The sequence below is a fragment of the Argopecten irradians genome, chromosome 3 (assembly GCF_041381155.1).
Source record: "Argopecten irradians isolate NY chromosome 3, Ai_NY, whole genome shotgun sequence".
NCBI lineage: Eukaryota > Metazoa > Mollusca > Bivalvia > Pectinida > Pectinidae > Argopecten > Argopecten irradians.
The window spans coordinates 8,282,794-8,297,210 of NC_091136.1; the positions used below are offsets into that span (position 1 = coordinate 8,282,794).

The 14,417-nt window shown below is 33.1% G+C and overlaps 1 protein-coding gene across 1 annotated transcript in view; it reads left to right on the forward strand.

Annotated features, from left to right (window-relative positions):
* The window catches only part of LOC138317478 (cell adhesion molecule DSCAM-like), an 86,127-nt gene extending 72,913 nt beyond the window's left edge, over positions 1-13,214 (forward strand). The window contains exons 30-39 of the mRNA XM_069259166.1: positions 150-311; positions 727-975; positions 1,388-1,533; positions 1,883-2,009; positions 2,419-2,550; positions 3,762-4,010; positions 4,370-4,547; positions 4,807-4,943; positions 5,179-5,344; positions 5,448-13,214. Coding sequence (XP_069115267.1) covers positions 150-311; positions 727-975; positions 1,388-1,533; positions 1,883-2,009; positions 2,419-2,550; positions 3,762-4,010; positions 4,370-4,547; positions 4,807-4,943; positions 5,179-5,344; positions 5,448-5,553 — 1,652 coding nt within the window. The 3' untranslated portion in view covers positions 5,554-13,214. The remainder of the gene's footprint in view (positions 1-149; positions 312-726; positions 976-1,387; positions 1,534-1,882; positions 2,010-2,418; positions 2,551-3,761; positions 4,011-4,369; positions 4,548-4,806; positions 4,944-5,178; positions 5,345-5,447) is intronic.
* Positions 13,215-14,417: the final 1,203 nt, after the last annotated feature.

Below are 14,417 nucleotides of genomic sequence, written 5' to 3' on the forward strand. Positions count from 1 at the left end.
TATGCATAAAAACATAATATGAGATAATTTAAGAAAGAATGTGATTTTGAATTTTAATTTCAATGTTAAGAAAATAGACCAATTACAATTACAAGATAATTTATGTAAAGCCGATGAGCAACGAAACTACCAAACTCTAATTATTTCAGGTACAATAATGCCGATTTATGTTGCACGTAAAATGGAGACACGGTTTTATGAGAAGGCCCACATTATTATCCCCCTTTGTGCTGGGATAGTGGCGCTGTGTGTCATGACGGTTGGGATACTTCTGTACTGTCGTAGGAGGCGGGAGATGCATCATATTAAAGGTAAATACATCTTATAAAATATATCAAATAGCTAGTAATGTACGATGTATCTGTCAGTGCTTTACACTTTTAAAAAATAGACCAATGTAGCTGTCATATTTCGTTAAAGATTAAAAAACAAAAAGGAATTTCCGAATTTTTGAAATCATTGAGTATGGTTAAAAATAGACACAAGGTGTCACAAAGAAAGACAACGCTTAGTTTTATATTTCATAAACATCCAAAAATTAGTATAAAATAAACACATCAAAATTGGTAATGTTCATACAGACTTTCACAATATCACCAATTGAATTAAAAAAAACGTTCTATGTGTATCGGAGTATGTATCTCAAAACAACCAACGTACTAAATAATACAGCATCTGTTTATTCACTGCGGAAAAAGAAAAATAATATATGAGGTTTGTTTATAGAAAACGCATCCAATTTGAGAAGAGACATAACAGCCGAGACATCCCTGATGAATGACCTTGACAAGCGTTTGAACCTTGACCTGGATAGTAGTAGCGGGAACTCAGAGGCGTTCGGAAAGAGGAATGTCAACCTTTTGATTTCTTTGAATTCCGATGATAACCTCACTGGCAACAGTCACTCGTGGTTTGGTCTCCATGACAACAGTAAAACTAATAGTGACAACGGATCATTTGATAGATCTGGAACAGGTAAGTCAATTCCAAAAGTGTCTATTTGCAAATGTTTTTTTTTTATTTGGGAATAATCTCCCCTGCTATGTAAGTCACTGTTTATGCCTGTTATATATACATTTATGTGCATGGATCGTCATCAAACGCGAAATTATTTTATATCAACCATACATGAACACTTCATATTTCATATAATGTTCATGATGTCCGTGCTGTATTTTAAAGTAGACTTGCATTTCCGTATATTTTTTCTTAACTCTTATTTCAAACCTATTGCAACATGTCTCTTTTATAACATCTTAATTAAAAGAATTCCCTATAATTTTATGAGTTTTGGTACCTAAGAATCATTTTAAATACAACATTAAATCAATAAAACAAGTGACATAAATTTTGTTTTCTACAACAGCATCTCTTCCTTTTTCCACAGATGAGGACGGTAACATCAACCCTTACGCCACGTTTAACCAATTGAAGCAAGTCCTAGTTGAAAAGAACGATACAGGTAGAAACGATGACATGATGCTTCCAGAATTTGACGACATCAGTTTAGAGAAGGCACAGGCACAAAAATGTGTATGTATCCTACGGAATATGACAATGTTTTGAGGAAAATATGTATGTTTTTGGTAATGCTTAAATACCCAGAACATTGTACGAATCGTTAAGTTGTCATCGAATATCGTTCTATTGATGTATTGTTGTTACCAATACACTATCGTACGTAAGGATGGGCTAATTGATAGTTTTCCTAGTTTACCTTTTCATATCAAATGATTTTTATGGATTCATTTGATTTACTTTCGTTTTGGAATTTCCCCACTAAAACCACGCATAAGTTTCGCCATTACCAATACAATCTGAAAGTGAGATTGCCAACCTCTTATGTTGATATATTAACATTATTTAAACTCTTGACCTTCAGATGTCAACGCCATCCGAGCCATACGTTCCATTTTTCCACAAAGCGGAGCACGAGTCCAGAGATTCGAATCCTCCTTTGGTGCCGATGAGAGACCAGAGTACCAAACAGGCTGGATACGATAACCAAGGTAAAGCTATGCTATATTTACAAGATAAGTAAATATCACCAGTAAATATCACCAGGTTATGTCACCAGTCAAATGTAAATATTCCATTTTTGCATATCTCAGAGTTATCTCCCTTGCAGGAAGGTATCGATTGTGATGGTATTTTTGTAAGCGAACTCAAGTCATTTAGACTAGAATCTCTGACGTTACGCTCACAAACGCATGACGTGAAATCAATACCTTTCCACAAGGTTAGATAAAAAAATATATGCAAATACAATTTAATATCTTTGTGATAAAGTTATACATATTGTCTTGCGTGAAATGAGCCAAAGAAAATATAGTGCGTGTACAATATCCATGCTAATATGGTATGCGTATGCGGTCAGTTATATACCAAATCAACTTTGTATATATTTGTGTCAAACAGGGATGATTCTGAGTCCAAGAAAGTACGCCAGTGCCGAACAAATCCACGCGCTGTTCACGCAATGCCCGCCTAGACCACACAGTACTTACGGCAAATCAAAATCGGGGTCACATGGAAGCTCTGACGAGAAAGGTGAGAAAACATGAAATCTCAAGTCAAATTATAAATTGGTAAAGTGTTGAAATATTAAAAAGGAACACGGGATTGTTCTGTTGAAAAATGTTTCGGAATTCTTCGTGGGAAAAGTATTGAAGTTCTGAACAAACTTGTTTTTGCATATATCTCAAAAATAAACTGGACGCATGATAACTTCTATGTCTTGACGTCAATTCAGTGTGTTCGTAAATTTAGAAAAAAAAACCAATTATTGCAAGCCTTAATATAACTACGCATGGAAAATGCATCACACATATAATTCATTTCAAAAATATTTTTGTCCAGGGAGTCAGCGACATAGTGTGATTTCAAGCGTGACGACGGTGTCTTCAAGTCGTGACGAACTTCTGGAGGCGTTAGAGAATGCCCGGAAGAACCCGCCACCACCTGTGGTGTACGAGTCTCCACAAGACTCCAGTTCGGGTCCCACAGACAGCTCAGTAGCCACAGAGCCAGGAATCGTACAATTTACACAGTCGCCACCGAAACCAAACGAACGTTGTAAGCGAACTCAAGTCATTTAGACTAGAATCTGTGACGTTACGCTCACAAACGCATGACGTGAAATCAAACCTTTCCACAAGGTTAGATAAAAAAAGATATGCAAATACAATTTAATATCTTTGTGATCTAACATATTGTCTTCGTGAAATGAGCCAAAGAAAGATGTTGCGTGTACAATACCCATGCTAATATGGTATGCGTATGCGGTCAGTTATATACCAAATCAACTTTGTATATATTTGTGTCAAACAGGGATGATTCTGAGTCCAAGAAAGTACGCCAGTGCCGAACAAATCCACGCGCTGTTCACGCAATGCCCGCCTAGACCACACAGTACTTACGGCAAATCAAAATCGGGGTCACATGGAAGCTCTGACGAGAAAGGTGAGAAAACATGAAATCTCAAGTCAAATTATAAATTGGTAAAGTGTTGAAATATTAAAAAGGAACACGGGATTGTTCTGTTGAAAAATGTTTCGGAATTCTTGAAGTATTGAAGTTCTGAACAAACTTGTTTTTGCATATATCTCAAAAATAAACTGGACGCATGATAACTTCTATGTCTTGACGTCAATCCAGGGTGTTCGTAAATTTAGAAAAAAAAACAATTATTGCAAGCCTTAATATAACTACGCATGGAAAATGCATCACACAAAATTCATTTCAAAAATATTTTTGTCCAGGGAGTCAGCGACATAGTGTGATTTCAAGCGTGACGACGGTGTCTTCAAGTCGTGACGAACTTCTTGAGGCGTTAGAGAATGCCCGGAAGAACCCGCCACCACCTGTGGTGTACGAGTCTCCACAAGACTCCAGTTCGGGTCCCACAGACAGCTCAGTAGCCACAGAGCCAGGAATCGTACAATTTACACAGTCGCCACCGAAACCAAACGAACAGAGGCAGGCAGCCTGTGAAGTGCCGGGTTACGAGTGTATGTATTCTAAATTCTTCTAACGAAGATGTTAGCTGTAACAAAGGCAGATGAAAAACACTCATTTTATGCATACGGTTAAAATGCATATAAATGAAAATAAAATATGAAAGGTTACTGCCATATCTTGACCTTTATGAAAAGGACAAACAACAAGTATTTTTCTTTAAATGATATGTTTTATTTGATAATTGATATGCTAGTGTAAATACTTATTGGACCAATACTAAATACTTATATCCTCTGCCTGCATTCTGTTGAGATTTGCCATTTGTTGCACCGTGATGAAAATGCTCAACTAAAGCAGTTATGATTGGCATGGATCTGAATGTAAAACTGTATTGCTATTGACTATTCAGGTGCTCAAGGCAAACCAAAACGTCCGTTAAAGAAGGAGGCAGAGAGTGACACAACGGACAGAGAGACAACAGACGCTCCTCGAGAGACGTTCCATCCGCGCAGGACGCGTGGACGCCATCGGGGCAAACAGCGCGGGACTATAGCTAAGCGTCAGATCATTCCAGCATTCGTACCACGGTCAGTACCACAAACGAGACAGAAATAAACCAAGCGTCATCTTTAACACAAGACCCGAAATCAATTGACATATACGACCGAATTGAATTTGAAGAAAGGTGTATGTGGATGAAGAACTGTCTCTCTATGTTTGAAGTAGCAGTAGTGGCTATAATGATACCACCTGAACATGAATTGTTTGACATATACGCAATTGTTCATGCGCTATCATTTATATTAAATATTTGAATTATGTATATGAAACCAAATCTATTTTTAGAACACACAGTAGAACGAGCACCACTAGTAGTGAAGAGGTGACATATACGTTTGGCGGACGGGACTCCCCACATTCCACGAGTCCGCTAGATGGCGCCTATCAGTCCTATCGGAAGGCAACAGAGAAACAAAAGAAAGGTAGGTACCTTTACTATAAGAGGATTAATCAGGAGGTATTTAGTTATGTTAATTAGCTCGCAAACCACCTATTTTATTATTTCAGTGATCATACAATTTTTTTTTATGAAATTAAGACAATGGATACACCAATTATTGGCTCTCGATGATACTTTTCTCTCAGACTGTAATAATTAAATTGTCAAAAAACGACTTAATTGCATAGTTTGGTAATTAATTTGTTATGTGTTATCAGGTGTAAGAGCGGTAGGCCGCAGTACCCCGCACGTGCGAACCAGGTATGATACCACATTAGCGACGCCAGGCACGGACGAACATCGTCCACTAGTAATGTCACTGGCAGGTCAGTCAATGACAAGTCCAGCAGAGGAAGATGAGGATGCTGTCAGTTTATTGGACAGGTGAGTTGGATCCTGGATTTACTTTTAACCGAATATTTACTAATAATTAGATAATTTAAATCTTTTGGTAAATACATTTTAACCTCATTTTACGCCATTCCAGGTATTACCGACCAGTTCCTGACGATGACGAGATCGCCGATAGCAGCTCTGCTCAACGGAAGAAAAAAGGTGACAAAGGATACACCGAGGACTTTACTATTGTATAACAGAAGGTCAAAGGTTACACGGCTGACGTCACAACTGTGTGAGCTGGAAACGAAATGATATAAAGAAACGCTCCTATTGCATGCAAGGGAGTTATTGATGAAGATTTTTGGTCGCGCTCCGAAGTTTTAAACGCACATGCTTCCATTTTCGTAAATAAACAAGAAAGTTCGTCTGCAGTTATATTGGCTGAGAAATCAGGAAAGATAATCTGCTTTATGGGCTTTTGGTGTTCAATACGGCGAAAATGTTACTACAACATATCTACCATTTGCAATGGTCTACTTTTGGTATTTACACTGGAGCCAATGCATCTGGATGTGTGTGTCCTTAGCGAGCGTGAACCATAGACTGGTGGTCGCTTATGTAATATACAAAGATGAACCATAGATTGGTGAGGTCGCTTATGTAATCTACAACACCATTGCTTTTACATTCCGGGATCATGAAAAGTGCAATAGAAACAGAATCATTCCTTGTTGTGATTTTCATATTTAAACATTGATTAAGTACGAAGTGGAAATCGACACAAATGGTTGTTGTCTTTATACGAATTCATACCTTGTTGCAGTATCATCTTCATCAATGTATTACGTCCTCATCGATTGTGAAACTAACAAAATCTATCGTTACGCTTAACAGGTGCGTGAGTGTGCTCGTCCTTATAACCTATTTGTACAATAATAAACTGAAAGATATAATCATTTATATGAATCTACAGAAAAGTGCAATGAGACATTGAAAAAGGAGTCATTATATGACATAAAACTACAGTAGGATAGTTCACCTCGGATGATCTATATCCTGCAAGATTTTCAACAATATTTGTGTAGGAAAAATGGACAAAGAATTAAACTCATTATTTCTCTAAACGAAATTCTAATGACAAAAAAATTGTCATCAGTTCGAAATCTGTCAACCTAAATACATAACTCTGAACATACCATGAAACGCCAGTACCGTGCTTTTTTCAGAAAAAATGATCTATTTCTTCAACTGACTCAATGGAGTTATGTCCTAGTTGACATTGGAATTCCAAAGGAGAATATATCAACATTTGGTACACCACGTCCTCTATGTGTTGCGTTCATGATATTTGCTTTTAGTTTGTAAAAACAGCTTAAGAAACAGTTATGACACATGAAACCATGCTTATAAATCTAAAATATTTTACAATGTGTTCTTTCGCCTCTCATAATGAAGACATATTTATTACTTGCTTTTTAAAATAAATAATAAATATGCCTTCATTTATTGTCATACATGTTACATATGTTATAAGTATGTATGAAAAGAATTACTGCATTACAATGGAGGGAATTATGTCTGAAAAGCTAATATATGTTCTGGCGATATTAGGGGCATTTTGTGCAATATAACTTATGCTATACGTGTAACATCCATTATTTCGTCGTTCAAGTGTGGAAAGATACTATTTTTCTCGGTGTATTCATTAGAGAAAACGATTCAAACGTAATTTATGTTGACGATGTTTATACTTTTGTTATTTATTTTACAACAATAATACAAATCTAAAGTATTTATGTGTTTATATAGTTCGATACTAGTCAGAATATCCACTGCCAGTATTAAGAAAACTTCAGATACTCGACTGTTAATTTTTGGTGGTTTGATTTAAATAAGATATCCGATTAACATATTTAAAGGAAAGTCTGGAATCCAGAGAAAATATCACGAATTACATTTGCTTTAATTAAGTACAGTATTTTCTTTTGTATTCAATTAAGTTTCATTAATCATAAGAATTAAAGAATTAAAGCTAATAGCAAAATGTTTTCTCCCTTTATATGAGATTGCCATGTCTTCTATTTTGTTTGTTTTCTATACATGTTCATAGCTATACGTACTTTATGTTAAAGTGAAAGTTATCTCCCTTTGTCTAAAATTTCGTGGCACATTTTAACTTTCCACCTTTAGCCATTACAGCGCAGAAGACGCGCAGATCAAATTTTTGCTTAAAGCAATAATGGAATAGTTTTGATCACAAGTATATAAAAATAAGAACAGACATTACTACTAGGTCAGATAGGAAATGACACGATAAAATATATTAGGAATACAATTTTGTACGTCCTTTGATTACGGTTGATGAAAACATGTCTAACTTGTTCTATTATATGTATATAACAAATACCACTTTTCAAAATATATATTAAAACGCGCCAGATAATTAAACATATTGAAACTCGCCAAATAATGTTGTTGTTAGATATTTAATTGTAGTTGATGACCAGCATTGTAGATATTTTGCCTGTTAGCAACTTTTCCATTATTAGCTATTATCATCACGTACTGTGTAATGATATTTAATTTAGATTGTGTGTGCGCATGTACAGTACTCGCGTTATTTATTATGATATGAAAATATTCTACAAAACAATAATAATTAATGATGTTGTTTGATGTAATCAGAATTGAATGTTGCTAGAGTGTATATCTACACTGTAATTGTAAAATAATTTTGGCTTCATTTCTATTACAAATTAGAGATTTTCACGCGAGAGAACTTTAGATTTAATTAAAAGGTTTTTTTATTTTCTCTATTCGATCTAAATATAATCAAAATCAAAAGTTGTTACTGCGCGAATGAAGCTTTGTGGAAACTTATTTACCCTCTTTTTGCGGTAAAGTTGACACAAGCCAAAATAAATATGTTTACAGTATAAATATACATTTTATAATTGGCGATTTTTTGACGTCATCTCCAACACTTTAAGTAGCCAAGTCCTGGTTTGCTGGGTTGTGCTTCATGTTCTTGTACTGACTTTGTGAACCAATACAATGACGTGTTAGGCGAGGTATTACATCAACGGCTTTAGCAATATTGTTATTGTTGCTATCTTTTAAACTTAATAGTATTTGTTGATTCAGCTCGTATTTGCTTTGTTGTGGTAGGTCCTTTTCCCAAGCTACATTATCTATCCAGATGTTAGTGATATTTTGTAATTGATGATTTTATTTTCTCGTAATAAATTCACTATATAACACTTAAAAATCATTTTGAAAAACCGCTTTCTAAATAGTGTAAATTATTATAACAATTTATTATCTTTATCCACCCGATGTTGGCATTTGATAGAGCTTTCAATCTACATATCAAACTTAATCAATTAATCATAAACTCTATGTACGTTTTTAAAATCACAAAACTTATTTCTTGGATTGTCTTTTTTCTCCCTCAGCCATTTCATATTATAAATTATTTAAAATTTATATCAGTTTACAAACTCGAATAGAAATCGGGAGAGGGCATAAGATTTGCTGTGAGATGTTACGAGGAAATGGGAAATATGGTTACTGCAATTTGTGTAGTTCTTATTACGTGATATCGACATGTAAGTGAGGCGAATATTAATGTCTGAACTCGATACGCTTCACATACTAGCTTTATAAGGAATAAAAAAAATGAGCGTTTTTTGTATGTTAGGTTAAGGATGTTGGTGAAGTCGTATGCTATCTTTCCTGTTGAATGTTAATACACGTGTAATTACTTGTAGAAGATCTTAGTGTATTATTTACTCATTGAATTTTTGTACAATTTTATATTTTTACTGATCACTTTATCCCTAATCAAATGTTTATCAGTTATTTATAAATACAAAGAAGAAAATATGAAAAATATAATAGATAAAACAATACAATATAAATGAAAACTTATGCATGAATGTATCAAAAGACAGCTATTTAAGGGAACTATAACTCATTGTTACTTCAGACATTCCATAATTTATGAAAATATTCTCAATTTAAAATTTCTCGATTTTTAAGAATGTTTAGAATGCTCCGAACCAATGTGAGGCTCAATGATGCATATGATGGCCAAATACAAAATGTTGATGTTGTTCTCGATATCGTCAAATTTTTACTTATCCGTATCTTATTATAGAATGATATTTTGTAATATATCTAAGAATCAAATAAGAGAAGCATTAATATTGCCCACATACACACAAAGGTCGTGCCCGGTGTTTATAGACGACATATACACGACCAAACAAGTACTGAGTTGACCCATGAGGTAGTGGTGAAAATAGGTAGATATCTTTATCACGTAAATGCATTAAATGTAACTTTTTTTTTTCTTTTAACTTTAATGTTTGTTATCGGGATTTTACAACAACATAACGATTACATCGGGATGTAAAAATATTGAATGACAGAACACCAGTTGCTTTACATGTATATGTTGAATAACTTGAGCCTTATGATTTCAACACAACTGAATTAGATGTGGCACGATACTTTTGTTTTGGCGGAGAATTTTCACCTTTTTACACATTTGATTTTGGCGGAATATAAACATTTTAAAGACTGCCTTAGCTGTGATGTACGACAACAGATGGGAACCATATGCAATGTTTTGATTGTTGATTAAGAAATACATTCACCTATTTCAAAAGTGGCCTCCATGTCATGGATCATTAATCATTATTGTAATCAGAGTGTAATATCGCCCATCATTTGTTCACATCAAATATTCAAAACAAAAATCCAGTTGTTTAATGTTAACGGTCCATTGGTAGCATTTATATCGTAATATTTCATAAAATCATTCTATTATCGGTATCTTGACCATAATGTCATTGCATCAAAACAAACCATCATTTTTCATACTTTGTTATGTTATCATTCAGATATATATAAGGTAAAACACTGTTTTGTAATAAGCACCTATTTACCTGTCTTTTTTATTGAATAATTTTGGATAGGCTATTTTCATGCGATTTTCGTGTTTTTTTTTTTTCTGTAAATCGCATGATTTTACATATGAAATAAATGAAATTTTCTTCGGGGCAAATATATCAGACATCGTAATATCGAAATTTCTGTAACCTATGTTATTAATTACGTTAAGGAGATACAAAAATCAGTGAATGTACTCTAAATAAATCACGAAAATCGAAGCAGCGGTTTATGATGAAAGTACACTAATGTTATGGCTTCATAATATATAATTATATATTAACTTTACTCCTGATTATTTCATATTATTAGTTGATGACACATATTTTAAAGATGCTCCACCTCCGACAGAGCATAAATGGCATTCATCATTTGAACAATAATTGGTGTTTAATCGTGTTTATATATGTATAATTAACACAAAAAAATATAATAAAATAATTAATTTTGCCTGTGGTGCATACGCAATCAGTGTTTCATTCCATATAGGATATAGTGACACAGAATTTTTTCGGGATGCAATTAATTATTTTTCATATTTTCAACTTAATGTAAAATTAGAAGCTCAAAATGTTCAATGGTTGTAATCGTGTAAAGTAAGTAACTTTTGTAACTGAAGAAAAATACTAAATCGTTTGCCCCTGTTTTTGATAGTGAAAAAATACCATTTGTCAGCGTTGGAGCATCTTTAAGCTTATGGAAATGCTCAGTACAAGGCATATTGAATAAGAATCAAAGTTTCTTTGCTTTACAGCAAATTAACTAAATACTGTATGTTTTACAGCAATTAGATGTCATAGTTTTACAGGTAAAGAAGATAACAAGAATGTTTCCAATGTGTGTCAACCTCTTGGAGACCAACACATACAGGTAGAGCCCACCATATTCAGAAAAACAATCAAATCTTCAGGGGACGATATTTGTATCGTTGTTTTAATGGCATTGTTCATGCAAAGAATTGCTGATATTACTTCAAAATTTCATGTAACGAGATTGTCGAAATATGACAAAACGTTTACACATAAATCATATTAGACTTATCACAACGTTTTAAAAATATGGATATGTGCAATATTGGCTTTTTCTTAAGTTATTATTACATGTTACTGTTTTTTAATATCTAAAATGAGTACTCATTCTTCTAACTAACCAGAAATATCGACAGATGGTTTTTCATAAATATTCACCCTACAGGATTAGATTGGAACTGGTTTAATTCGATTTTAATTATTATATGCGTGTTTGTATCTTACCGAATGTAATATACTTTGTTTTTATTGATTTTATCAATCATTTATCATCATCTTCATACATAAATATAAACTCTGATGATGCAATATTAATTTGTGATTTTATTTAACATTTGTTATGAAAAATTGTGTAAAGTATATAAGTTATAATTAAATTACAAAATTGGTGTGTATCATTATATAAAAATAATGATTTCTCCAAATTGAAATAGTGATTATCCTCCTGCCAATTTGGAGGTCTTTGACGATTTACTTGATTTCTCTTGAGATATCTTTATTTGTTTAAGAGATGTTGGTTGTGATTGGTACATTTGTATATTTAAACGATACAGATTTAGAATATAGGTGTCGTATTCTTAGTTAATTATGCCAAAATGTCTAGTGATTTGTTTCTCATTATGAAATATATTCCGGTTTTGTGGTATTCGCTTTTGGGACCGGAATCCAATTGTTCAACCTTTTTGAGCTTTGATACTTAAGGATTAAATGTTTTTTTAATTATTTTTGTCTGGCTCGTATTGACGATACTTCCATATTTTTTCCATATCGATTATTGTTTCTTTGAATAAAATTACATAAAGAATAATTTGCTATAGTCTCTAAATAATCTATTCATTGTTTGAACACCTGGATCCTGGTCTGATATGGTACGTCATCAGTTTGTGAGAACTACGTCAGTCATTAAGTGTGCAAATGACTATGTATTTTCACAAGTGAATGTGTGTCGAAATCCAAAAGTGGAAAATGACATTATGATAACCTAAAGTGCTGTTTTTCCTTATGGAACTCCTAAAACATATTCTGTAATGGTTTTCTAATGAACCAGTGTTTTTTTAAACATATGATTAACATTTTATAATTCATTTCAAGATCTTCAAGATATGTAAATCCTTTAATATGATGCAAAAATAAAATACTTTCGTGTTATTATGAGCGAAAATTAACAAAGCATACGAAACAAATGTTTACCGAAATGTATTAATTTGTATTAATTGAAAATTTTGCGCGCTAAGACACTCCGATTGTTTAAAAGATCATGTATGTTGAAAGATTTCAAAACGTTCGAATGTGAAACGATAAGTGGTACAGAATAAGAAGATATCTATCCATTTTATCGAATTTTTTGCCGGAACATCGCGCATTATTACAAAAAACTTTGCCATCTAAACAATCTCTAAAAACTTAATATATCTTTTTATTTCGAAAATTATCTTATTTTGCATGTCTCAGTGAATTACGTAACCAATTCGAATGAAATATCTTGACAATGAATCTTTCAACATACAGATCATGTGTATTGTTTTCTTGTCATTGTCCGCCAAACCGCATCCGTACCAAGTACAATGCTTACAATTATATTGATTTATATAGAAGATTGAAAATACAATTGTTTCATTGATTTTTGGCACAAATGTAATTTAGCTAAAAGCATGTATTTTATGCTTTATATAATTGATACGTTAAATTTAATAGCAAACCCGAGTTTTATTCCTTTATCAAATCCATTAAAAATTGTTGAAAATGTGCGAAGACATTAAAGTGGATTTTGATAAAGGGAAATAACTCAAGTTACTGATTGCATACTTCATGTCATGTCATATCTTTCTCATAACATCAGTGTCGGTGGTTATGTCTGCAACCAGAGAAAGGGGGAGACAACTCTACCAAGACAAAAATGGCTATAAAATAAAATATACAAATTAAATCTTGCCGCGTTTGTTTTCTTTAATTCACTTAAAGATGAAAGCCATTGGATGGCACGCAATTTTGATAAATTACAAAATTATAGTAAAAGTAATGCAAATAATGGCCATCATTTTCTCACCATTCATGTCCGATATTACAGAGAGGATCTGCACACCATTTCAAAGTTTGTTTTATCTCAACACGAAGAAGATGATCCTACAGTGTGAACGTAAAGTGCAACATAAATAAAAGACGATCATTTTAGCTATTGGTGATATCTTAAACAATGACTGTATGGTTTTTAAAAAGTTCCGCGAAAACGTTATTCGTGTATGACGACCTAATAGTCTACGTTCAATTCTTTCAATCTATGCAAAAATAACCTTATGCTTTATACCAGTACAATGAGTAGAAAATGGAAGTAAAATATTCGATAGTAGTTTCAAACGTCTTTTATGTCATTTAAAAAAAAACATTAAATGAAAATGTTAAAAAAATACGATTTAGCCTTTTGGATTTGCGTATATTTACTAAAACAGTACTAAGAGTGCCTCCATTTCATTAAAATCGATGTAAGGTTTAATGCTTAACTAATGCAATATTTTCCTTTTCCTTTTTTGATTGGATATCAATGCTCTTGTATTGATTTTTTAAGTGGTTTCACATCAATATTAGACAACAGCAAAACCGCAAAAATGGCTTTTAAAGTGAAAAATGCGAGGCAAATAAACAGATTTTTTTTAAATTGTCACCGAAAGCATCATTTTGGTGTCATTGTTAAATGGTTACAGTTGTAGTGTAGGTGTAAAACGTTATCATAGTACACAATTAAACATGATTCCTTCGAGTTGTTCGTTTTACTTGTTCGAGTTACACGTATTGAGGAAAGAGTAGCTTTTTAAATGGAAAAAAAATCTAGAGACGCTAATAGCTAATTCCAAATAGTTAAATCACTTGTGCAATTGAAAGAGGTTGTTATTTGCTTGTTTATGATCACAACTGGTGCCACAAATAAATTGAAGAATAACTATTTTCTATGATTCTAAGCCGTGAAGGCAATGTGGTTAATGTGTCTCGAAACATTACTTGTATCCTTCCATTTCTTGATAAGCCCCATATTGCACAGTTGGATGGAGCATACAGCATGGGTTTTTTTCTCCAGCTAGTCCGGCAATCCTCTATGGAGACGCTATTGAAATTGTACTAGAAGAACAAATAACGTTTGA